Genomic DNA, 26852 nt, shown 5'->3' on the forward strand with positions numbered 1-26852 from the left:
AGTGAATGCAGCTGACTAAAAATCCCATTAATTCAGACCTTTATCACACTGATTCTGGTCTGTACCTTTGACTGTGCTCTCATCTGTGAAATCATTCTGTCCATGAATTATGAAGAACTTCTGCCTTTTCCCTTAATCTTCTAGAAAATAATAAATGTATCTATTAAATAGCCGTTTGCTGTCATGCACAGCTCGCAGCTCCTCTGCACAGTGCCTGCCAAACCAAGGCCTGAGTTGCCTACTCATGAATTTCTGCAGTTACTTCACAGCTTGAATATTTACAATGAACCATTGTGTTATTTTGCTGACATGTGTCTGTTGGGTTTCCCACTGCATAGGAAATGTTTTCTAGCCTTCCACACACACCCCCACACAGTGCATTAGTGCTTCTCTGACTTATCGCCCCTTAAACTGCCCAGTTTGTTGCCTGTTTAAGACCCCATTCTGTATGCAATTAGGCTGACCAAGTTTTTCCCAACTGCCTTTGGGGGCTTATGAACCCTTAATCCTGACTGGGTTTGGAGTCATGAATCGCCCATCGAGCTACAAAGAGCCACGATACACTTTCAAAGCACTAAAGTAACTGTTTGATTTGGCGCCAAGTGCTTTATTCCAGCCTCAAAATGCAACCACATCTGGTGGTTGTGAGATCGGTTATCATAATCAGAGCTGAAACACTGAGTCAATTCATCGATCAGACGCTCAATGAAAAATTAATTGGCACCTATTTTGATCATCACCTCAAGGTTCCTGTCATTTTATTTTTTTGGAGAAACATGCCAAACGTTCTCTGGTTTCAGTTTCTCAAAAGTGAAGATTTTCCACTTTTCTTTGTTTTCTGTCACTGCTAATTGAATTTAATTGGGTTTTTGACTGGTTGTTCAGACAAAACAAGACAGTAGAAGACGTCACCTTGAGCTCTGGGAGACGGTGATCATCAATTTTGCTATTTCTTGACAGTTAATGGAGAAAATAATGATACGCTAATGTAAATAATCATTAGTTGCAGCCCTGATCATATCTATTCTTTGAACTAATGAATGGGGTAATGCTGTAATTGAATAACACAGTGTTTCAGTGGAGGACACCCTTTCAAAGACCCATGCTGGTGCCTGTTCAGAGGGATAAAAGCCGACTCAACACAAGCCAGAGTTGCTAGTTGTTGACTGGAAAGAGGCTCTGTCATAACACCAGAGATCAGCGTGAGAAGAAGGGTGTCTGTAAAAAAGCAAACCCTCCCTGTCTGCTGACTTCCTGAGGGTAGCAGAACCTCGGATTCGTTGCTTACGCTCTGTTGGTCAGCTGATCCCCACCCATCCACCCCCAGTCAGCACCCTGTGAACATGCATGTGATCAAGACATGTCTTGGGTGCTCTGCCCCATGGTCCGAGGCTGCCCAGGGACGCCTCAGCGCCCATCAGTCATTGGTCGGCCGTAATGTGCTCCGTGTCCATCATCATTAAGTGGCTCCTTTGCGGCTCAGTCGGTGTCATTAGCCCACAGGATGCAGTCACTGCTGAGCGGGATGTCATGGAGAATTATCATTTGCACAGACCACGGGTGCTGGAGTGTTCCCCAGCCAGCTCACCAATATCTCTACAGGAGGAGAGAGAGGGGAAACAAAAGCACAAATTGAGAGTTAATGAAGTCCTTGAAGGAGGGAGAGAGGGGAGGTGTTAATTACTTATTTAAAAGTCAGCCACATTTTGTCAGCGAGGAATAGCTTATCTCTCATAGTAACAGTCCTATCGAGAAGAAAGACACCCGCACTAACTCTTAATTTGGCTTTTTCTTCACAGGCTCGACGTTTAGGGTTTCACTTTGTTTGACATTCAGCCAGCGACAGGTAAATACTTTTTTTTATAAAATCAGATACACGATGCTGAGGTTTGATTATTATTATTATTAGACATTCAATTTCCCTGTACATCAGACCACAAATGTGTGCCACTAATGTACTGATATTACTATGAGATATCTTCATTTCATGATAACTCAGGGTAATATTATTGTTAAAGAGCAATTAAAGACATCTCTTTCAAATTAAAACGTCCACTGTTCAAGAATAAATAACACCGACGCTGAAGTAATGACTGACGCCACCACAATAAAAGCCCTGATGGCACTTTTTGTAAAATAACAGGAAGGAGTGAAATAATGAAACCTGTGTTGTTTCAAAGGGAATTTGTCTTCAACACAAGTTCTAGCAAAAAAAAAGGAAGAAAAAAGGCCCCATCCCTTTTGAACTGAGCCAGCACTGAAGTTGAGTCAGGCATCATCACAGGTTAAAATTCAGTAGATGTTGAGATGTTGTAAATATTTCTGAAAGAGATGAGCAGTCTTTTTGTTCTTCCACATATCATCTGATACCTGCACAAAGATTGTCAGCACACTTCAGCTGACTGGTTCGACATTTTGGGAAAGGTGCTAATTGTATTTCTGTCTGGTCAGCTTAGTGTAGCACAAGATTAGCCCAGAAATAATGAGGCACATAACCCCACCCCACCCCCACCCATAAAACCACAACTTGTCAGTTTTACATTTCTGATTTTTGTACAGATTAAACAAATGAGATATAACATGTTAATTAGAGAGCTTTACAGAGGGTGATTTTGTCACAGTTTAGCAGAATCAGGTGAGCTGTTTCCCCCCTTTTCTTTGGGCTAAGCGGCACTTACATTTGTTCAACTGTGCCACGATTTGTACCTTTAGAAACACTTAATAAATTATCATTTATTCTGGTTTTCTCTGTCCTGAAGTGCTGCCCACATCTCCATTTTTTCATTGATTTTAATAGCAAATTAAACAAAATGGCAATTCAGACTGGTCATTAGTTAAGGTTTTCAAATTGATTAAATTAAGGTGTGCTGATCATGAAACTCTTAATTTAATTTCATCTCTATAACTGGTTGCATCATCTATTAAAAACCTGACCAAAGCCACATAATCTATATATTTGACAAAGCCAGAGAGATGACTAACACAGTCCTTGAAAGGGTAAATAGTGAAAGAACATATTGTATCCTCTTAGTACACCAGTGTTCAGGAGCTCATCTGTACATTTCAGCCACATAGCAAGATCACGTAACACATCACTTATCTGTTTGCGTCCTCTGATGATGCGCACAGAAAGACCAGACCTTCTAAATATTAATTTATAAGGTTTAGGTAAACGCTCCCTTTTTGTGTTGTCAGACAACAAATCTTATTTTCTGGAAACATTTTCTTCAGTCGTATGCATGATTTGTATGTAAATCCCACTCACTTGCGTGGTATCTGAGTGATTTTGGACACTGAACGGAGCTGTGTGTTGCATTTATTACCATGCTGCTGTCTGAACAGTAAAACGCTGCATGCTCTGCTGTTTGATGTGCCACAGAATGATCGAGGAAGGCAGTAAACGGGGCAAGGCCATGGTGGAGAAGAGACAGCTCTTCATGGAAATGAGTGAGTGGAGTCGACTGAGAAGAAATCTCTTTTCACTATTCATAGTCAGCACCGGCTCATGTAATTCTTTGACTGGCTCGAAGTTGCGCAGGAGATGCGTGGTCCCTCACACGTACATTATAATTCCTCCCACACAAAGACAGTGATAGTGTTTAAATGTATCATCAGTGGGCCTGATTGTGTTTGTAAAATGGTTAATTTTATTTCATTTAGCTGCACAGGCATTTTGTGAGAAATACGTTGAGACTTTCATTGTGCATTTCTCTTTTAGGAGCTCAAAACTTCGATGTTATCAGACTGTCGACTTACAGGACCGCCTGCAAACTCCGGTTTGTGCAAAAGAGATGCAACCGTAAGAGCATGTAGATTCTTAAAGATTTCCCCTTTTTCCTCTCCTCTCAGCTGTTATGACACCGTGTAACCAAGAGAAACATTTGTTCCAACATGAATACAGGCGTAATTGATCACATCTGTCTGTTGCCCCCCCCCCTTCTCACAGTTCATCTGGTGGATGTCTGGAACATGATCGAAGCCTTTCGTGACAACGGGCTCAACACATTGGACCACAATGCTGAAATCAATGTGTCGCGGCTGGAGACTATCCTGTCTTCCATCTACTACCAGCTCAACAAGCGGCTGCCCACCACCCACCAGATCAATGTGGAACAGTCCATTGGGCTGCTGCTCAACTTCATGGTGGCCACCTACGACAGGTATGATGCAAGTGGACGGAGCATAGGAGCACAAGTCTCTGTTGTTCACCAGAATCACTGTATCACATCAAACCCCTGTACCTTAGAGGTTAATAGACAACAAACCACATAAGATGTTAGAGCAGTGGGCCTGAAACTTTTAACCTTGTGACCCATAAAAATGAAGCTAACCTTCATCACTGGTTAAAAAGGCAAAGATAAAGGGCAAAACTTTTTGTTCTGTTTGCTTGTGATATGGCACTTTAAAAGTTCTCTATTATTTGGATTTTTCAGACATCATGTAATTAGTAAAATGTTCTATTACATTTTCTGCAAGTTTAATTCAAATGAAGCAGTTCAAGGAGATTTCTTTCAACTAATTAACTAAAACATTCCAGTCATTTATCAAGCTAAAAAGCTTTTTTACTGTGTGGATTCACTGCTCTGTCTTTAGTAAATGAAATATCTTTGGGATTTGGTCTGTTGTTTGGACAAAAACAAGACATTTTGAGTTGTTATGTTAGTTTCTGGGAAATTGTGAAGGGTATTTTTTCCCTCTATCTTCTGCTATTTTTATAAACTGAACAATTAATGCTCAGCCCTGTTTTGAATAAAATAACTGCCTCAGAACATTTTCTGTTTTCTCTATAATTAGTACCAAATTACACTGTTCTTTCTTTCCAGGAAACTTCCTGCACAATTGTTTGGAAATTACAGACCCATAAAATATAGCACTAGTGCATTTTATTTCCCAGAACAAAGGTATAAAATGCTGTTTTAAAGCCCTATCCACACAGCCAGAGATAAACTCCAAGTTAAGAAATACAGAATTTGTGAATTTGACCTCACTGTACAAACCAACCATCAAGTCAGGATTTAGGCCTCTGATATCTTGGCAGTAAGCTGACTGACTCTCCATCACATACAAAGCCGTGCTGCGTAAGAAAAAAGGCCCTATCAGCTGAGGTATCCCTGGTGATGTTTTAGTGTACATCCTTCCTCCTCTTAATGTCTGCTCTGCGCTCAAGGCCCTGACACTGTGTATCCTGGAGCACCGAGGTTTATTATTGACTGTAAAACTCTCTGTCTCATTATTGTACCTTGTGTGCATCAAATTGATTGGCTGCTTGCCCTGTCCATTCATGGGCCCATTCAATTGGTTTACTTTTATCTGTGGAGGCCACTCTGGTCCCGCTCCGTTATTATTCATGCTGCCGTATCTCTGAGAAACTTCGTGGAAATGACTGTCTGCGATCACAGGAAGCGGTTTCGCTATCTGTCCCTGAGGTCCAAACTGAATTAGGCAGAAGAGCTTTCATGTACCTCTGCTCGGAAGTCAGAGCTAAATGAATCTGAAATGAAAGAGCTGGTCTCTCTTGGCAAGTTAAAAAGATTTTAAAGGGTCTTGAGGCAGACTAATAATGACCTGCATATAGCATGTTAAGCTGTGATTTAAGGCTTAACTCATGATATGTGACGTTTAAGGTCCTAATGGATGCAACATAAAGAGTACACACACACACACATTTCAATTATGTTTGCATTATTTTCAGGCAAAATGGAGGTTCTGCACAAAATGGAATAAAATAAAACAGATCCTACTTTTCACTGTAGCCTAATTTTTGATTTGAATGCTCATAAATGTGTGATATTTCTCTGCAAACATTACATTATCTTTTATTACAGTGGCCACTGTGGCCAAAGTGACAATTATGGGAGAATGTGACATGCTAAAACAATTTTAGCTAACGTCAGCAGCAGAAGTCACAGTTATGGCAAAGTGAAGCAGCAAAACCCCTGAACAAGGCTGAATTTTATTGCTTTTAATAAAATTTTTATCTCACTTTAATGTACTAATGAAACATTTCTGTCTCCACACAGTGAAAGCCACGGGAAGTTGACCGTTTTCTCAATGAAAGCAATGCTAGCAACAATGTGTGGAGGGAAAATTGTGGATAAACTCCGCTGTAAGTACATATTTGACTTCCTTACACAGAACGTGTCTGAGGATTCAGATGTATATTTGATGACCTGGTTAGCTGTGCATGCACTGTTTTCCACAGTCCTGGGACAGCTTCATGTAGTTACTCAAATTAAACACATGGGGGCACTGTTGGAACGCACATGCAGAATTCATTTACTGCTCATGTGTTAACTCTGCTGACTGTATGCACTGTGGATCAGTAGTGCGTGCACATAAGAATCAGAAGACCTGTTTGCACTGTTTTTTTTTTTGTTGCCAAGAATAAAGTCTGACATTTCCCGTCTCTCAGATATTTTCTCACAGATCTCTGACTCGAGTGGAGTCATGGTGTTTGCTAAGTTTGATCAGTTTCTCCGGGAGGTGCTCAAATTGCCCACAGCTGTGTTCGAGGGCCCTTCATTCGGCTACACAGAGCATTCGGTGCGGACGTGCTTCCCTCAGCAGGTAGGGTATATCAGCACCTCATTCTCTGCTTCCTCTCCTTCTCCTGCTCTGATCTGTCTTCTTTGAAATTTGTAATAATGTACACCTCTCACTGGATACACATATGTTTGTGTTTGTATCTAGAAGAAGATCATGCTGAACACATTTTTGGATGTGTTGATGGCAGATCCTCCTCCACAGTGTCTTGTTTGGCTGCCACTCATGCACCGACTTGCTAATGTTGAAAATGGTAAGATCTGGACTAAATGTGGGCTGATTTAGTAGAAGATATGTACTTCAGTTACTAGTATCTATGTTGGAATTTAGTTAAAAACAATATATGTCTCTATACTCATGCTTAAGAGGAAACACAGTTTATATTATAGATTGGTGTGAGGTTAATCTTTATTGTCACCATAACAAATAAACTACAGTACCACGTGTTTAAATGTGACAAGGAGCCTCAGCTAGATGTGTTTTTGTAAGGAGATACAGTAACCTCTGATTTGTTGTATTTCATAAGCTTTTCATGTTGTTTTATGTAAAATGTTCATCTGTTACAAAAGTTATATCTGTCAAATAAATGTAGTGGTGTAAAAGGCCAGTGTTACTTCTGAAATGTAGAAGAATAAAGAAACATAAAAAGGATTCACATCACTTCAAAATTGGACTTAAGTACATTTCTGGAGTAAATCTACTCCGTTACTTTCCACACACTGATTGTGAGGTACATCAGATATAAAAGTTTGGAAGAGAAGAGAGATGTCACAGCTCTGACCTGAAAATCCTGTGTTTCTTTGTTGTCTTTCTTCACCATTCAGTCTTCCATCCAGTGGAATGTTCATATTGCCGGAGCGAGAGCATGATGGGTTTCCGGTACCGGTGCCAACAGTGCCATGGCTACCAGCTTTGTCAGAGCTGCTTCTGGCGTGGCCATGCCAATGGTCCCCATAGCAACCAGCACCAGATGAAGGAGCACTCATCTTGGGTAAGGCGGAAACCCTGATCACTCTCAATTTAACATTGTGTTGTTCCCTCTTCTAAACAACTCAAAAGTCAATATCTCTCTGAGTGTGGAATGATTTTACAACGTAGCGGACGATTCAACCGTCCTGCTACATTTCCTGTCCTCTTGAAGCAATCTGAGTGGGATTTTATGGGGTTTTACTCTTTTGGCAAATTAAATTGTATTGATTGAATTCGCAGTGTTGCCGCATTCCCCCAAAGCGCGATCATTACGTTATAAATCGAAAAAAGGGGGTTCAAAGCGCCGGATCCCAAATCCAATTCCCGTCCCACTCAGGTTTTATACAGAGAAGAATGACCGTTCATGAAGCCTCAGGACCGGAATGAGTTCCCTGAGTGAAAAATAAAAAACACAAAGACATTTATGATGAAGGTTATGTTAAATCTGATCTGGATGTTTTCCTTCTTTTCAGGACAAATTGGTGTAAATCACATATCATTGAAACACATCTGTGACATTGGTCAACATGTCATTTGGTTTCCAGTTCTCAAAGTCATTTTGGCATATGGTAGCGTTTTCAGTTCACCTCTATTCTGATTATCTGGCAGTGTTACTGAATGTTCCTGCCTGTGACAGAAAATGTGACTGCTCATTTAGGCGTCCATTGCTGTGTCACTTCCAATCTGCAACCGAGGTCACTATTTGCACTGTATAGGCAAGGCAATTCATTTCTATTGTGCTTTTCACAGCAAGTAAATTCAATGTGTTTTACATTCAGATTCATACAACACACATAGAAGAATATAATAGATAATGGACATGGAGATCATGAACTAGACACAAGTGAGAAACCGATCCAGAATATTCTCAAAAAGTCATACAAAAGATGAAAAATGTGTTAATGACATTTATACAACAGCACACCTCACAGTGATTTCACTAAATACTGTGTTTCAAAGTCTCAACTCACTGCTCGTTCAGACATGGCTCACTGCTAACCTTTAGGATACAGCTCATCTCCTTTAGCACACAATCTGCAATATACAATTTTTCCTACTGTGACATTTCACTTAGAAGCAGTTTTCTTGCTTTTTCATCATTGTAAAAAATAAGTTCAGTCAGCACTTACGTAGTAAAATTGAGCAGTTCCTGTTTTTTTCAATACCAGACGTCCATTAACTTTACAAAGCCTTTTCCCCCTTGACAACAGATGTGTAAATCATTTAAAATCATGCTTGAACCGTTCATTTCTTGCATGTTTTTTCCTAAGTAGCAGAACATGCTACACTGATCATTCTACTGGTAAGGAACTGCAATCCTGCAATTTATCCAAAATTAACAGATTAGTCTGACTTTTCTGTGTTAGAGGTCGTTTCAAAGGCTTTTCTAACCTTCTGAGAACAACATGACAGTGGTCAGATTTGAAGATAAACAGTATCACTCACCAGTAACTAGCATTAGTGATACTAGAACAGAACATCCAAACTGTAATTACTACTTGGAAATGTAGATTTTTTCCTGAAAGCTCTGATATATCTGACCTGGTATTTAATAAGTTGGAAGTGCTTAAACCTAACTGTGATGGACATGGTGTTATATTGTCAGTGCAGAGAACCCTAACAGGAATGACTCTGTGATCATACAACCATCTGATGTTGGAACACCCATATGTCCCATGTGCATTGAATGCAACATCATGGCCAAGTTGCATTGCAGTTTTAGGTCTGTAGGCCAGTCTGGATTACAGCAGCCAACAAAACCGCCTTTGAAGTCTCAGATACAAGCCCATCCTGAGTTTGCACAAACTGCTGCTGATCCTCACTTTTGACACAGTAAACAAAACTGTTGACCTAGTTATGTAAATGACTTCTGAAGCAGCTTAAAAATGTGTCTGCTGCTCCGACACGATGACAGCAGCGGGTACAACAGACAAGGTGACAATACTTTGTTGTTGTTTTTTTCCCCCTGCCCTCCTCACAGAAGTCTCCAGCCAAAAAGCTGAGCCATGCAATCAGTAAATCTCTAGGCTGCGTCCCCATCGGAGAACCACCGCATCCTGTGTTCCCCGAGCAGGCTGAGAGACCACAGGAACTCACCCACACTGTGTAAGTCCCATTCCCAAGGCATTTGTTACTGCAATTTGTGTCATTAATGAGAGATCCCCAACAGATTTGTTGATTAACAGCCCAGCGAGGCTCAGTGTGCTGAATGATCTATAGTCTGTTCTTGTCATGCAACTGCCTCCATCTTTTCCATTTCGCTCCCTCCACATGACTGATAGAGTGCCATCTCGCTAAGATGTCAAGCCCCTGATTATTTGCTAACGTGGAAATGCTGATGTACTACGCAGGCTCCAATGCCACCGCCGCTAACTGCACAGTCGTCCTCATCAGTCTGTTGGCAATGAAACGGGAGGACGATGGTATAAATCTCACACTCCAGGCTTTGAAGCTCCTCGAAGTCATTATAGGAAATGCATTATATTCTGCTGCTGTCTTAAACCCTGCGCATTCATTTACATTTCAGCTGAAAAATTGTACGATTTCCATAATCAGTTTCACCACAGAGATGCACCCGCAGTCGTCCACACATCGCTAAGGTCACTTCATATTTTTCTCATCATTGTTGCACCCAAACTCCGATGCTTTTGGCCTCCACCTAGACACAATCTAATAATGTTTCAGATTAAAAAAGTGATTTATGGTTTCAGTTGTTTGTGGCATTAATAGGATCACAGGAAATCTCTCAACTTTCTTCATTCAAGCTTTCAACATTTCTCATGGCACATTTCATAACAACATCCTGTTTTCATATTCCAGTCACGACCATAAATCTAAGCTGTCTGTATATGCTTTTGCTGCTGGCAAGTGTCAGTGAGTAATTGATAGTGAGCTACATCATCGGGGGAGAAAGCAGCTCAGGGAATGCCAAGAAAAATAGACACAACGTAAATACATCAGCATGATTTCCTGTTTTACTGCGTGATAGATACCATCATCTCTGAATCAGTTCTCACAGCCCAGGCTCTGCCCACTGGCTGCAGAGATTTTTCTGCATTGTGCCCAAACTTATGCATTTAAGATGAAGTTTACATTTGCATAAATTTACAATTCATCACGACGTGGAGAATCAAACTGTCGACCCGGATGTTTTCTTCCAAACTGAGAGATGAGGCGATTGGATTAGCCCCGCGCGGTATAGGCTGTCTAGCATGAAATTACATCACACAAGTAGATTAATATTGATTAAAATAAAATTTGTGGCTAAAACTATTTTGGATTATGTCTCTCCAGTGCCCTCAGCGAGCAGTAATCCATGTCATTTTTTTCTCTTTTTTTTACGATGTTGATTATTTTAGATGATGGAGGCCCCGAGAATATTGAGCTCTGTCCATTTGGGACTCTTGGTTGTAAAGGATTTTGTAGCACAAAGGCCTTTCGCTGTAATTCTTTCTCTATGAGTGATTTTTCCATGAACTGAAGGGTCGTGTTTGAGTTTCTTTTTTTATTACTGTTAGTTATTTGCAATGGTGGAAAGCACTTTTACTCAATTACTGTATATATATATGTATTTGAGGTAGTTGTAGTAGTTTCATTTTATGCTACACGACAATTATCTGACAGCTATGGATATTAGTTACTTTTCAAAATAAGATTTTACATTAAAAAAACCCACATGAGAAGCCTATATAAAAATCAATGCATTGTCAAGGAGTTAATCAGTGATTCCCAACCAATTTGGCTTGTGACCCCTTTAAAAAATGCCCCTGTCACATTTCAGATATCTGTGGGCTATTAGCAGATATTTCTCCTTTTAAACTTCTCAGATGGTTTCATTTAAATAACTACTAGTGTCCCAAATAGGTCAAATGATCTGATTTTAAACCAAAAAAAGCAAAGATTACAGAAGAGAGCAGGAAACAGAAGAGTACAAAACACTATAAATTTTACAAAAAGCTATAAAGATAAAATGTATATGGTTGAGCTTTATCTCAGCTTTTGGATACATCTCGTGTCTATTGCACACAGTGTGGAATGTACATTTTTCCTACTGTGATATTAGAGTTAGGTGCAGTTTTCAGACGTGTTTCTATCTAAATATTTCCTCCTCTAACGGTTATTTAACAGACAATATACATGTTTATCTCTGTTTTGCTTCTAAAATGGAAGTTTTTTTTTTTTGGTAGAACTTCGAGAAAATTCTTGTTACGTTCTCCTTTAAGACTTTAATGGACTAAGTGCATTCTCATGCTCTCGCAAATGGCATTTCAAGGTTGGTGGCACTGTGTTTGTGTGTTCACTGACTTTTAGGATAATGGATGTGACTGTTGACCCCTGAGACTTGTTTGTATGTCCCTCCATCTCTATTGTTATGTCTGACGCAGGGAAGCTGTCTACCAAAAGTCTGCGTCTTTGATGATGTCAAGAAAAGGCTATTTGCGGTTCCAGATGGATTCATGTTTCTTATTTGTGTGTGGTGATTAAGTGGTGCCTCTCATCAACCGTGCAATGAAAAGATGGTTTTAACCTGACAGCCTTTCAAAATATGTATTCATCAGAGACTGCTGTTCTCAATTTTGGTTCCATATTTAACTGTGTGTGTCCTCACAATGAGGAACAGATAAATTGGCAAATCATTTTCAAAGAATATGTGTATCTGCAGCAGAATACACACACAGGTGCAAGTGTACAGATTTCATTTTTTGGTAGTTCAGAATATTACACATAATATGAGACTGTTGCATTTAAAGGATGAGAGGATAAATACCACTGAAGCTTCAACCAGCATAAACACTTTAAACAAGGGGGAAACTGTTTGCCTGGCTCTGTCAAACAGTGATAAAAACCAACCAACAAGCGCCTCTAAAGCTCACTAATTAGCATCTTACAGTATACCAGTATACCTACAGTCTGTTTTATATGGGGGTTTGATGAGAAGATCAGTACAAAATACTCTCACAACCAAATGTCTCTCCATTAGATATATAACGACTGTCAGGAAACATTAGCTTAGTTTAGTGTAAACAGGGGAAAAAGCCAGCAAAAGTAACAAAATCTGCCTCCCAACACCTCTTAAGATAACTAGCTTTCTAATTTAAATGTTATATCCCAGTTGTTTAGTAAACTATACCAAAAGTAAAGTGTAAAAACTATAAATGCCTGTTAAATGCTTGGGCACTTCTGCAAAGAAGCCCTCTTAAATCAATAATATGTTGTTTTTACAGTATGGATTTTGTACAGATTAAACAACCAACATATAAGCTGGCAGGTGGATTTTGTTACCTTGAACCAGTGCTCGTGTCTGACTCGAGTCCTGATTCTCAGGACTTGTAACTCAACTTTGAGCACTGACCACATTCATATTCAGAAGATGGAGACAGCATTAATACTGTAACATGATTCAGTTTCATGTAAGGCCAGGTAAGTGTACTCACCAACCTGTGTGTGGATTCATGTGCGTACCATTAGTAACAGTTAGTGCTAAGACTCAACCCTGATGACTCAGACTCTGAGTCAGGTAATAGGGACTCAACTCTGGCTCTTCTTTGATGACTCAGACTTGGACTCAGACTCGAACTCTGGGGACTTGAGACTCGACTCCTGCTTGACGTTTACTGATGCGACTGCAACTTCAAACAGTACCAGGCTAGCCGTTCCCCCTTGTTTCCAGTCTTTACACCGAGCCATCCTAATTGGCTGCCAGCTGTGGCTACAGTTTTATCTTATTTCTGAGGGTGGCATCAATCCTCTTATCTATCTGTCTCTGAGAGCAAATGAGCATAGTTCATTAAAAGGTGAACTATTTCTTTAAATCCAACTGTAAATCTTCTGCAGTCTTTGTAGCCGTGAGGCATAAGGCAGAAAAACTGGCACTAATGGAATAATTCCCATTTGTTAACGGTCGATTTCAGAGAAATTATGGGTGAATACAGTAATTATCTGCCTACCGTTCCCATGTTGATTTCCCTGCTGGCTACAGAAATCTTCCCTCAAAACTGGATCCCTCACATCATTAGTCACAGGAAAACTGCCAAAGCTCAAATTTTATTCTACATTGACTCCATTTTATTGATGATACATAACAGAGAGAGACAGAAATGTATTGTTGGTGTTCTAAAACTAGTGCAGCTCGTTGCCAATCCTGATGAATGCTGTCTGCGCAGAGGTGTTATTTCATGTTGTACACCAGGAGACATCCATCAACGTGGTCTCTCAGGTGTGTGTTTGTTTATGTGAGGGCCGACTAAGCGCCTGTGAGTGAGTAATAATGGCAGATTCGGGCTGGAGCGTCAGGTTTGATCAAAACTCCCAAATCGAACGGACATGAGTCTCCCAGTTGTCCAACCTCCTCGCGTCGTCTTCAGACAAAGTGCAGCTATTCTGATACTGTTTTGAAATATTTACCTGCATCTGAAAGCGAAGACTAACAGCGAACTGAGCTGTAGGTTTTTCTCTCCCTCCACTCAAACTGTCAGCGAGATTCTTGGGGATTTGTGTTTTGGAGGGGAGTTATAGGTTCGGGATGCACCGTCTGTCTCAGGAACTTTAAATCTATGATACGGCTTCTTACCTTCAGACTTAGCACCGCTTCTGCCAAAAGACGGAAATAGTCTAAAGAGTTGAAAATATGCACCCTACCTTACTTTGCATTAATTTGGAACACACACTCTGGCGTCAGATTCTCAGTGCCATGTTTAATATTTAGCAACCAATTTTCCACTCTCTATATAATCCCCAGAAATCCCTTAACATTTTAAAATGCCTTCCTCTGTTTCACATCTTTTTTATTCTCCGGGTCAATGCAAATTCCATCAGTGTCTTTAAAATTGGAGAGAGCAGGCATGTAATTCACTTTTCTGTGAGCATGATCCATTGGGTTTTTATGGCCAAGGTACTGACAAGCCTCACAGGGAACCAGGAGCACCGCTGCCAGCAGGAGAGGATGCTTCATGTTTGTGTATTATTTTTAGCCGGCTGAGGGCGATTGAAAGCAGCCATGCATCCGTCGTTGTCAGAAATAAGGTGAATGCGTGTGTACGAAGGCACCTCCAGACTTAATTTTCGCTGAACCTCTGCCAACTGCCAAGTGCAAGGAAAGGGTGGTGCATTTTCATTCACTGCACGCAGGTGGAACGAGGCTTAGCGCATTGCAGACTTTGATCTCTTACTTCTTAAATGTTATGTCAATTCACTCCCGTTTGACCTCTAGGACACTGGCTGAATCTCTCTCTCTCTCTCTCTCTCTCTCTCTCTCTCTCTCTCTCTCTCTCTCTCTCTCTCTCTCTCTCTCTCTCTCTCTCTCTCTGTGTGTGTGTGTGTCCTTAATCAACATTTCCTCAGTCAGTGAACCACAGGGGCTGCAGATACTGATGTGAATGAGTTAGGACGCCTGTTAGAGTTAATCCAAATTTTTAGAGGGAAATGAAATACGGCTACTCTGAGGCTTTTACGTAAGAAGGAGCTCTTTTTTATTGCTCCCTGCTGTTCCACAGGAGTGGTGTTGGTGTACTTGGAAAGGACTGATGATTATTTATAGAACGATGGCTGTGAAGAGCTTTGACTTATGTGACTCGCTGAAGGTAAAGGGAGGAGATACAGTGTGTAAATGCAGTTATAGTATAGACTGTAGAGGCCAGTTTATTACTCATTTTTCTCCTGAAGGGATGAGAGTAGATCTGTGTCTTTTTTTAGAGCTCGCAATAGAGGTATTTTGAGTAAATGGCATTTCCCTAATTTCCAGCAAGTGTGATAGAGAGAGGTGAAAAGACAGAGTCAGAGCAGAGAGCTTCAGAGGAGAGGGAGAGTGAAAGTGTGTGTGTGTGTGTGTGTGTGTGTGAGAGAGAGAGAGAGAGAGAAAATCTACGTCGTCATAAAGTCACGTGACCGCCGAGTTTCCTTGGAGACAGCAGCAGTGTAGTACATTGAGATGCTCGCCTGCTCAGTTGAGGGCAGGTTAGGCATCTGGCAACAGCAGCAGTTGGATGTATTTTGCCAGCCAGGCAGGTGCTTTCTCTCCTCACAGAGGTAAGTGTCATGCCTCGCGTCTCGTCTTCTGTCTGGATCTCACCTCCGGGGTGGATTACTGTCACATAATGAGCCCTTTTTCACATGGTACTGGGTTTTAACTTGGGAGTATTTGCTTCTGAAGGAGAGTTACAGGGCAACATGTGCAGGGTTGAGTGACAGTTGCTTTTTTCCTTTTCCTGTTATTATCTTATTGCATGAAACATAAGAATTAGCAGGACTGTGCTTGTGCAGATTGCCTTAGGAACTAAAAATTAGAACTGATGAATTACTTATGGACGACCGTCCATGGTTTTCTTTTGAATCTGTTAGGCTAGTCTAGAGGGAAATTTAAATGTATGAATCAATAATTGCAGCACGTCTTTAAAAAGAACATGCAAACCCCCTCGAGCATCCACATTAATGCAGGGAATATGTACTTAAGTTTGTGAACAAATAACGTTGTGAATTATCTGAATACAATTAGCAATCCAGAAATTGTGCAGTTTTCCCTGCTCTGATTTCTGTTTTGTTTTTAGGAGCACAATAAGATACAGACAAAAAACTATGTGTGCTGTTGAGGCACTTTGTGGCACCGTAGGAAAAAATGCTCTGTGCTTCATGCTGATAACAGTACTCTGCACAATGTGGATATAAATAGTTTGATTTGGCCAAAAAAAGAAAAAAAGCTGATTGGACAAATAAGTATTATAGGACACAATGCAATGCTGCTCAGTGCTTTGCCTTTTATGTGATAATGAGAGCTTTAAATAAAACAGTCACTTACAATAGAATCAAGGCTGATAATTACAGAGAGATACTATGTGCAGATTTAGTGGATGCAACTACAGAGACATGGAAATGAAGTGCAATCGTGAGAGGCTGCCGTTCTGTTTTTTTTCCGTGCTGGCTGAAGTGTGAAGCTGAGAGCACCTGAGATGTGCAGCGTGATATTCTGATCCGTTAATGAGACTCTGTGGTCCAGGCTCTGGCGAGCTCGTCGGGGGCCACTGATTCAGCCGCCAGATGGACCCCATCGCTTTGTTTACTCGCACAAATTACCTCCCACAATGTCACCTTTCCCCGTTTTTCACAGACTTCCAGTTTAATTAGATTTCTTGTCTGCTGCTGTTGCGTTTGCTCATGTTAATTAGGTTGAAGCTAATAGCCTAAAAACATCTAAATAGCTGTTCCCGGAAAAGTCAATTATTTCACAAACAATTTTAAGTTAACTCGAGTACAACGTGTTGCCCATTTTGTGCACCACGCTCAGTAGTTTGCAGTGATCACCACCCGCACTCCCCTCTTACCCTCCTTTGTAAGGTTGGATTAAATTGAAGTCAGGATCGCTGATTTATGAATATTAATAAAATGCAAATGCCCTCTCCTCCATTCCCTGGTGACAAGCACCACAGGCCTCTGCAGTGTAGCATTAAAGACCTCTAATCTTGTCTTTTAGTCAGCCGAAACCAGTGGCCAACAACATGAACGACACAATGCTCATGTCCTCTGGGGCACCTACTCCCACCAAAAGGTAAGCACCCCCAGGCATAATGTCTTTTTGAAGTTATTATTCAGATTATTCCTCAGAACTAGGTTAACTTTTGTGATTATTATCCCTAATGTATTCCTTACAAAAGACAAAAATGTCAGTTTAAGTCACACACACACACACACACACACAAAACAAGTCCTTTTAATCACACAGAACTCCGTCTGTGCTCAGAATAGGTGACATATTCTCACTCATCAGTGGAAATAACAAGAGTAGCGCAACAAATCTACAGATGTTATTTGTTCCCTCACACTTGACACACATTTTTTTTGCATTTGAGCAGCATGCCCTTGTGAGTGTATTTTTAGAGGAAAATTTGTTACGCTGTCATGAAGGATATGTGAGCACTCCTACTTAAAGGGCTGATTTGACAAATAGATTATGATAGAATTGGAGCCTTATCATGTAAACAGATAAGAGGCGAGGGCCCCGTGAAAGCAGCCTTAATTGTCCTCTCATTTGAGCTCCTCTCAGTTAAAGGCCACCTCTATTATTATTTACTCAGAGTGGTAATGAACCATTGTGATCGTGAATTTGATAATGGAGAACACTCTGAGGGAGCTGTAATGTATCTGCACTTTGTCCCGCAGGTCTGTGCTGGGTGAATTTTTCTTTTGTGTACTGTATCGCTCTATCACATCTTTCTGGCAAATTGTGTTTGCAAGATAGGACTGCTCAGAGACCCAGGGCTTCCCACAACACATTAGAAGGGAAGAGACGTCACAGTCCACAGTAGAGGTATAATAGAGGTGTGACCATTCACCCTGTTTAAGATCAGGGTTTTTGTTTGGAATCCAGACAAAGGCTTTGGTGGAGGATTCAGAAAGAGCTTGAATGGCTGTTTTTTCCACTTGTGCTCCTCTGGGCTGGGTTATTATACGCTGGTACACCAAGGACCCAGGCAGCCGAAGGGCAGCACGCACACTGCAAAAAATGTCCATCGCAGCAAGAAAGAGTATTAAAATGTGAAGTTTTAATCATAAAAATCTTGCAAAGGGATGAAGTCATGCCATTATTCTCTTACGTCACGCTAGAACATTTTGGATAAAGTGTAATCATCTAATGTTGCTGGCAGTTTTCCTCTTCGTATTTAGAAAAATGAGATGCTAACAATCAATACTAGATGAAGTTTCTCTCACAGATGAACATTTTGTGCAGTGCAGCCTCGTCTCCGTAGGGCTGACAGCATCAAGATTAGAGCAGGTTTGGAGGAAGCTGACAAGATAGGGACACCCGAGGCGGTAAACGATGCCTCGCGTCCAGATCTCGTGGAGGTCAGTGGAAGACATCACGTGTTGTGGCGTGTACAAAGCGGGAGGCGACGCTCTCCTGAGGTTTGTTTCACTGTGGCAGTAATGAAGAAGCCTGATAACCTTTGTCTTGACATTTTGCTCTGTGAGTCAGAACTGCTTCGGGAGGATGTCATGCACTGAGGATGCTGTTGCCTTGGGGGGGCATAACAACTACAAAGCTGCCATATTTAGGGCAGAAATTGCTGCGTTAAGCCACCGTGACGCTTCCAAAATAGTCTGCGTTGGATACGAGTAGATAAGGTGTTGAATGAGGAGGGAAGGAGCAGGTTTCACTTAGGTTTGGTTGTAGAGAACAGGAGGCTACCAGGGTCTCTCTCTGTGTCACATTTGGTTTGTAAATGTTAATCTATTGTAATAATTACCCTGCACTGGCCTTCCTGCGTTCACATGAAGGGCCTATGAGTCAAACATGCCACTGCTGAATAATGCAAAGCTCCTTGTGGCTCTGCCTCAGTTCAAGAGCCCCACACTGAAAGGCAGCACCAGTGCCGTCCTTGTTTGTTGACCCTTTCATATTCCACTTTTTATCAAAGGGAAAGAAAAAAAAATACAGTACATGATTGTGTGTCAGAGCAGAATTGAAACTGAATGCACTCTGTCTGGGAAACCGTGCATGTTGTGCTTCCAGCCTCCATCACAGTCTGCTCTCTGATACTGTCTGCTCTGCTGACATGGCATCTGCTCCCTCCCACCTCGCTCTCGCTCGTAGACAATCGCTCACCACTGGCTGGTCCTCCAAGGGCGAACCAACACCGCGGTATTTATTACCTGTTAGTCATGCAGAACCACGGCGGCAGAAGATAAAATTTAATAAAAAAGAGAATGCTGTCTTGAGCTTGATGAGATAGAGGGGATGATTTTTGTGCAGGTGAAACACAGATAATGTTTTGACAGAGACTGTATTTAATGTGGATCTGTCACATCATGGCCAATACACATAATAAGGTCAATTCTGGGGCTGATACTGTTCTGGCAGATTGGGTCTGTGCATGCAAGAGAGAAATTCAGTATACCATAGATTTATATAAAAATAATATTATGAACCAGTCTGGTTTAAAAGTGAACATTTGCCTGAATGCTGCAGTTAGAAACAAAATGTTTCACCTCTCCAACATTCAGATCTCTGCCCTCTCAAAGTTTTGACCTTTAGTTAAAGTGTCGTAAGGCCGGTCAGAACACAGCGTTCAAGAGCATCGTGTACCCACTTTTAACAGAAATAGGACCAGTGGTGTCTGGGATATTGTGTCTGAGTAGAGGGAAAAAAAAACTTCACATGTGCGACAAAAATAAAAATACCTGGGAAAGATGCCAGCTCAGGAGGGCTTCAAGGCAGTTCATGCATCTTTGTCCAAAACCTGGCACCGATCATCAGGTGTTGCCAGGAAAACTCCCTGAAGAAGCAGAGCCAGGAGCGGCTTCTTGTAGACTGATAGCCTGAAGATCCAGACGTGGGGTCCAACTCCAAAAGAACATGTAGGGTCACATCTTCTCCTGAGCCAACCCGAGCAGCTCCTTGATGTTTGTTAACGTACTTTTAATCCTGCGAGAAACCTCAGGCTCTGTCTTCTGCTTCAGCCTGAGGACAAGACGGTAAATTATTTAGAAAGTGTTCTATTTAAAAAGACATTTTTTGACATCCTCCTCACAGCAAGTGCTTGTGACTTCCTGGTGCAGATCAGCTGGGCTTTTCATGAGTCAGGTGACATTATCTTGAAACAAGTCTAATGATCTGCGGAGTATTTTAAGATATCATCGCTGAAATAAGAAAACCCTTGAAACAAGCGAGGTAGGAGCCGGGGCAGCTAAAATTATCTCATCACACTGGCAGCTTTTTTTTTTAATCTTGCTTTGAGAAAGATAAGACTTTAATACAAATGTTGATTAAAAGGCTGGTTTGCAGTGTTTTTTTTGGGGCCCGGGTAGTGAACCCTGCAGGGTCTATGGCTGCTGATGCAGTGTGTTTGAAGCCAGATTGTGTTTAATGGTCTTAATCATCGCTCACTCTCCAGTCCAGAGTTAGATAGCACCCAGCACCATTTCAGCTCTCCTTCACTCCTCATTTCAGGCCGCCTGTCGAGAAAGGACAGCATATGTTCTGTCATCTGTCCGCGCCATATGCCACGCCCATGATCATTTAAAGTCTCGTGCCGTATTTGACATTTCCAGTCAATGATGAAATGGCCAGAGCGGGCATTGGCACAGTCACAAATGCATTTGGCATGCTGCATTCTCTCTTATCCATCTCACTTCATTGTTACGACCAATTATCTCAGATTGTCCATCAACACCAGAGTCAAAGCCAAGTGCCATATATTAAGGTCACCTCAATTATAAAGGTTTTTTTTCATGCAAATTCTTTTATATAATCACTTTGACTATACAAACTTTTCCTTCTACTTATATAAGATGTATGTGTGTGTGATGTAGCTCTCTGTCTTTGACTTTGGGCAGTGTCTTGGAGAGTCCCAGTCGGCTAGACGAAGAGCACCGCCTCATCGCTCGCTACGCTGCCCGCCTGGCAGCCGAGGCAGGCAACTCCACAGTGAGTGTCTCTCGCAGAATGCCCCGTGGTGGACTTCAGTCAACCTGCATTTCACATTTAATGCTTTGACAAGTTATTGTTATTCACTTCATTGTGACTGGAGTTTAAAGACCTACTCACTACTCACAAGTCGAACTGTGTCAGCACTCAGCCATAAAAAGTGAGGATGGGAAAGATGATGTAACTTATTTTCCAGAAGTTTTACTTTTTTGATCATTTTTCAACAGGAAGTACAGTTTACACTCCTTAAAACAACATTATGTAACTATTTTACCCTAAAAATAACAGCTTCAAAATCATTTTGATCATACGCTGGCTTGTAATAGGAAGATTAGAGCCTCTGTCATTCCCACTCTGCACCTTGAACACCTGTTTTTGCATTGTGTAACTTTGGTGAGCAGGTACAATCTCCCTGAGTCATAGTCAGTGGCTTAAACTCCTCACCCAACAAGTTCAAGAGTAATGCTGGACTGTAGATCAGTTAAAAAGTCATTAAAAACCAGCGTTCATCTCTGATATCCAGCGAGGAAACTTTGTAAATATCAAGAATTCTAAAGGGAGTGTGGTGTGTTTGTCGAATAAACACCGCTCTGTCATGTTTCAGCTCAGTGAGTGGGACTTTGCAGTTTACGCTGCCCGCCTGGCAGCCGAGGCAGGCAACTCCACAGTGAGTGTCTCTCGCAGAATGCCCGTGGTGGACTTCAGTCAACCTGCATTTCACATTTAATGCTTTGACAAGTTATTGTTATTCACTTCATTGTGGCTGGAGTTTAAAGACCACTCACACTCACAAGTCGAACTGTGCAGCACTCAGCCATAAAAAGTGGGGGATGGGAAAGATGATGTAACTTATTTTCCAGAAGTTTTACTTTTTTGATCATTTTTCAACAGGAAGTACAGTTTACACTCCTTAAAACAACATTATGTAACTATTTTACCCTAAAAATAACAGCTTCAAAATCATTTTGATCGTACGCTGGCTTGTAATAGGAAGATTAGAGCCTCTGTCATTCCCACTCTGCACCTTGAACACCTGTTTTTGCATTGTGTAACTTTGGTGAGCAGGTACAATCTCCCTGAGTCATAGTCAGTGGCTTAAACTCCTCACCCAACAAGTTCAAGAGTAATGCTGGACTGTAGATCAGTTAAAAAGTCATTAAAAACCAGCGTTCATCTCTGATATCCAGCGAGGAAACTTTGTAAATATCAAGAATTCTAAAGGGAGTGTGGTGTGTTTGTCGAATAAACACCGCTCTGTCATGTTTCAGCTCAGTGAGTGGGACTTTGCAGTTTGGGCTCTGGTCAAGCAATTGATAGCTTTTCTTTTCTGTACATGAAAACTGCTTAACCACTCAGACTCAGAGCCCAACAGAATTAATAACCACTGGTGGCTGCAGAGGCTGCTGCTGCTCAGCAAAGTCACATTTTGTTGCTTTAAGCAGCTGCGTTATCAGAAATACAGCAGAGGAGCACCTGGCGTATTTGTGTACAGTGCATCTAAACAAAATCACATTGTTTTAATAAAGAAGTTAGTCAGTATTAACTGTTTCCCTTGCTGAGGAGTTGTTTTTGTAAATTTTGTAAATGTTATTGTAAATACATTGAGTGGCTTGGGGAGACAAACATCCCAACCACAAATACTGTGTTTCTCTGTAACAATATGTATTTTTTGATTCTAGGGGATGAAAGAGTTTGTGTGGGGTTACTTCAGGTATGATTGGATTTCTACTTTGCAGTCTAAGTGTAATGTGGGAGGATAAAGGGAAGCTGCGCTGACCTAAAATGGCTCCCTGTTTATGCAGAAACACAATCAGTCTCCAGCAGAGTGTCATTACTGCTCACTGTGGTCAGAAGGTAGCTGTTGGTGTTTTACTTTTGTTTGCGCACCATTGTTAATGCTGTTCTATGATAATTTTGTTTTTCAGCAACAATGTCCTCCAACAGATCTGAGCTTCAATTTCGATGCCAATAAGCAGCAGAGACAGCTGATTGCAGAGCTGGAGAACAAAAACAGGTACAATCCAGGACTGTACTATAGCTACTACTACTACTACTACCACTACTACTACTACTACTACTACTACTGTAGCTACTCATCGAAATATTGGACCTTTTACTCCCCTGCATTTTTCTGACAGCTGTACTTAGTGGTTACTTTGCAAATTCTGCATGTTAAACATGTGATCTTAGAAAATATAGACATAGAAATACAGATTCAACAACCAAGCACAATATTGAACAGTAAAAGGAACAGGAACATCTTGGGAAATACACTTATTTGCTTTCCTGAGAGTAAGACCACCCTGATATTTGTCTGGTAAATATAAGGCTATAACCAGCAGTTGGTTAGCTTAGCTTAGTGTAAACACTTAGCCCGGCTCTGACCAAAATCAACTTACCAGTACCTCTGAAGTTCACTAATTAACGGTTTATCTTGTTTGTTTAACAAGCTGTGGTTTTATGGATGGTCACATATCATTATGAGGTTGCCAGGCAACCAGTGAACTGGAGACTAACGCTATAAAAAGTGAAGAAGCTTATTTCCCAAAACGTTGAACTATTTTGTTGAACTCCTTTAAAATTATATTAAGATCTGTTTTCCTACTAAATGTTAGTGCAAACAGTAATAATAATAATAACCCGGCAGTTTAATTTCTATAATAAAGTACTCTGAAACTCTGAGTTTACTTGCTTCTGCGTATTTTTACATTACTGTATCACTGCTTCAGTTTAATTAAAGAATCTCAGTACGTCCTCCACCACTGCTGAATACTTAACTAGTTGTCTGACTTACTCAGGGAGATCCTCCAGGAGATCCAGAGGCTGCGTTTGGAGCATGAACAGGCCTCTCAGCCAACTCCAGAAAAAGCCCAGCAGAACCCCACACTCCTGACTGAACTGCGGCTCCTCAGGTATCATCCCTGCTACCGCCACTACACCACTCAAAAGAGAGCCGTCGTCTTCTGCTTCCCAATGAAAGGAAGACAGAGCGATATATTACTGAAAATCAAGTCATAAAACCACTGCAGGGCTGGTGTATTAATGTAGGCTGAACTCATTCTTCAAGTAGAAATAATGTCTCCCTAATTCAAGGGGGTGTTTTTGAATTAGCAGCATGGACATTTATCATGCTGGCAGGACGCTGAGACCCTTGGGTTCAGTTCTTGGAAGAGACTCACCCTGTGAGGACTTGTTACAGCACTTGATGCCCTGAATGACTCCTTGTTTGTCTGGTCTGCCCTAAATAATGAATCAGCAGTAAGGTTTAAGGTCAGCAATCGTGTCAAAATTTTATGTTCATCTAATCATTCATAACATAATTTATATGCTACCCATCAATATATAGTTAAAGCAGATGGATTTAATATTTTTTATTTCAGCATCCTCACATTAACTCTTTGACATGTTGAAGAAACTAATTAAAAACAGAGTAATTCAACAGTAAAATAAACTGATTCATATGACTGGAGGACACATTTATTCCAGTTATTATTCCTCCCAGTTTTAATTTAAACATATTTGGAAGCATTATTAAGCTTATTAAGTCTGTTCGTATGGAAGCCCTGAGAGGCGAGAGAGAAAAAAATTCAGATGATCCATTTTCTCAGTCTGATCTAAACTGGTTTCTCTCCTGTGTTTACGACTTAGGAACAGGTGAAAAAAGCCAGGGTCATTTTTCTAAGTTACCTTTTTATTCATCTGTGGAAACAGGTGAAAAGAAAAAAGTTTTTCCAGGTGGAAAAAAAAAGTTTTGCAAGGATAATTTTTCTAAGTTACTGTGTCCCTGTTCACAGGCTTTAGACCAGGATATTATCAAGTCATGACTATTTTATCACAGCCTGTGGACTGCGTTTGGAGCCTGGCTGGATGTCTCTGATATTGCCTTTATCCAGCTCGGGGATGCAGAACAGAGCAGAGATGTTTACAGTCTGCAGATGTTTGTGAGTTTCTGATAGGACGACTCCAGACAGACAGACGATCGCTACGCTTCTTTGAGGCTTTTTCAAAATGTAGTTACACACTATGAACACCAGAGGGTGATAAAATGCCAGAATCATCACCAGACCACATACTAAACCACCTCACAGGATCTCAGACTCTGATGACCAAGTTTTTCTCTCCTAGAGGAACCAGTTGGACATTCACTAAAATGCAAAATCCTTTTTTTTTTTTTTCAATCAGTACATTTGAATTTAATGCAGTTTGAAGCCGAGCAACTAGTCTCTCCCTCTCCTCTCCCTTGTACCTGTCAGACTGTTCTGCATATGCATAAGTGAAAAGTAATTAATTAATTGTGAATCTCTCTTTAAACTGTCCAGGTCATTGTTGTATGTTCTTTAAGAGATATTTTGGTGCACCACAGTAAATCAGAGTTCAGCTGGTCTAACGTGAAGCGTTTATGTTGACCAGTAATTCAACTGGGTTCATTTAGCAGCTTGCTGAATTTTAAATCTGGTGGAAAAAAGATGTTTTTATGCTCCAGTGTTGCAGGCTTGCTAAACAAAGGACAAAAGTAAGTGACAACTATAAAATAAAAGGCTGGAGCTGCACTCCTGGGAGTTTGATGCTCCTACTTTAAGGGGACCAGGTGTGGAGTAAACTTCACATTTTTCAGTAGTGGCAGTGAATGTATTTGTGGCAGTAACACTGGTGCAGGTATTCTAGAGAGATATTTTAACATTGGAATTAAAGCATCAGGAGTAACCAGTGCAGTGCAGAGGCATGATGTAAATGCTACATGACTCCACACCTTTATGTACATTCAACACTCAGTATCTGCTGCTGATCATTGAATTTGGCTCACAGACACAAAGTAAGCACTTCCTATCTGCAGGTATTTGCAAAAGGATTTATCAGAAAATACATGTACAGTTGAAATAATTTGCAACCTTGTGTCCCCAAACTGTTCTCGTACAAGGAATAGATTCACCACACAATCAAGGCACACAGCTTAATTAAAGCACAAATGTTTTTTGCAAGCCCTATTATGTCAACCCGGGCATCAGGAGCACCTGCTCTGTGATTTATTACTGTCACATTCAAGTAGCACCTTGTATCCTTTTTTTAAATGGATCCTTCAACTCTTTCCCTCTGCCACAGACACAGGAAGGACGAGCTGGAGAGGCGCATGTCAGCCCTGCAGGAGAGCAGGCGGGAGCTGATGGTGCAGCTGGAGGGGCTCATGAGGCTGCTAAAGGTGAGGCAATCACCTTTGCTTAGGAGACTTATCTGTTTAAGTGGGATGACACAGCCTCTTAATCAGTATTAATATCCTAAGATGGTGCATACACGGTAAATGTAGATCTGCTGCTCTTTGCTAATACATCTAACACAACTTGGTTTTTTCTTTTCTCGGTGGCATGTTTGATGAAATGAGATGCTGACATGTTTAATTAAACAAGATGTTGCAGCAATCTTAAGTTATGTTAATGTGCCATATGGTGCATGCAGAAATCCCTTTCTTCTTCTTCTTTCACTGCTTTAATTCTGTTGCTCTCACTCTTCTTGCTCTCTCTCTCTCTCTCTCTCTCTCTGCTTACCTTTGCTGGCTGATAGGATGAGGAGCAGAAGCAGGCTGTAAGTTGCCCTTAATTCAGTTTGCTAGGCTCAATACCTGGCCCTAGTCACAGCACTTACATTAGTTTAATGCCTCTGTACCCCCCCCCCCCCCTTCACACAGATGTGATTGAAGGAAGTTTTTGTAATAGATTTTAAGAGGGATGTTAGGAAAGATGATAGGATTCCTCTATCTAACAGTGTTACACTGATCTGGTCCTCTCATCCAGGCTACGGCATCACTTCTTCGCTAGCAATATTAGAGAGCTCAAAGCCATAGGCAGAGACACAATCTTTAAAACCAGGTTTCTTGTGTCCATGGTCCAAACAAGTTGAGAGAACTGTGTTTTTCTTAGTCCAAATGTCAGGG

The 26852-nt window shown here is 41.1% G+C and overlaps 1 protein-coding gene across 10 annotated transcripts in view; it reads left to right on the forward strand.

Annotated features, from left to right (window-relative positions):
• dtnbb (dystrobrevin, beta b) overlaps positions 1-26852 on the forward strand; it is a 35236-nt gene that overhangs the window by 1286 nt on the left and 7098 nt on the right. For 5 of the 10 annotated variants that reach the window (XM_018663451.2, XM_018663456.2, XM_018663457.2 and 2 more), the window contains exons 2-16: positions 1800-1846; positions 3380-3447; positions 3719-3799; positions 3947-4160; positions 6021-6106; positions 6413-6567; positions 6691-6796; positions 7368-7534; positions 9494-9618; positions 16976-17050; positions 20836-20926; positions 22852-22940; positions 23725-23838; positions 26027-26123; positions 26483-26503. In XM_018663451.2, the coding sequence (XP_018518967.1) occupies positions 3381-3447; positions 3719-3799; positions 3947-4160; positions 6021-6106; positions 6413-6567; positions 6691-6796; positions 7368-7534; positions 9494-9618; positions 16976-17050; positions 20836-20926; positions 22852-22940; positions 23725-23838; positions 26027-26123; positions 26483-26503 (1488 nt within the window). In that variant the 5' untranslated portion in view covers positions 1800-1846; position 3380. The remainder of the gene's footprint in view (positions 1-1799; positions 1847-3379; positions 3448-3718; positions 3800-3946; positions 4161-6020; positions 6107-6412; positions 6568-6690; positions 6797-7367; positions 7535-9493; positions 9619-16975; positions 17051-20835; positions 20927-22851; positions 22941-23724; positions 23839-26026; positions 26124-26482; positions 26504-26852) is intronic. The other 5 variants (XM_018663453.2, XM_018663452.2, XM_018663458.2 and 2 more) reach the window with 5 other exon arrangements.

Source organism: Lates calcarifer, linkage group LG19, assembly GCF_001640805.2.
Source record: "Lates calcarifer isolate ASB-BC8 linkage group LG19, TLL_Latcal_v3, whole genome shotgun sequence".
Lineage (NCBI taxonomy): Eukaryota > Metazoa > Chordata > Actinopteri > Centropomidae > Lates > Lates calcarifer.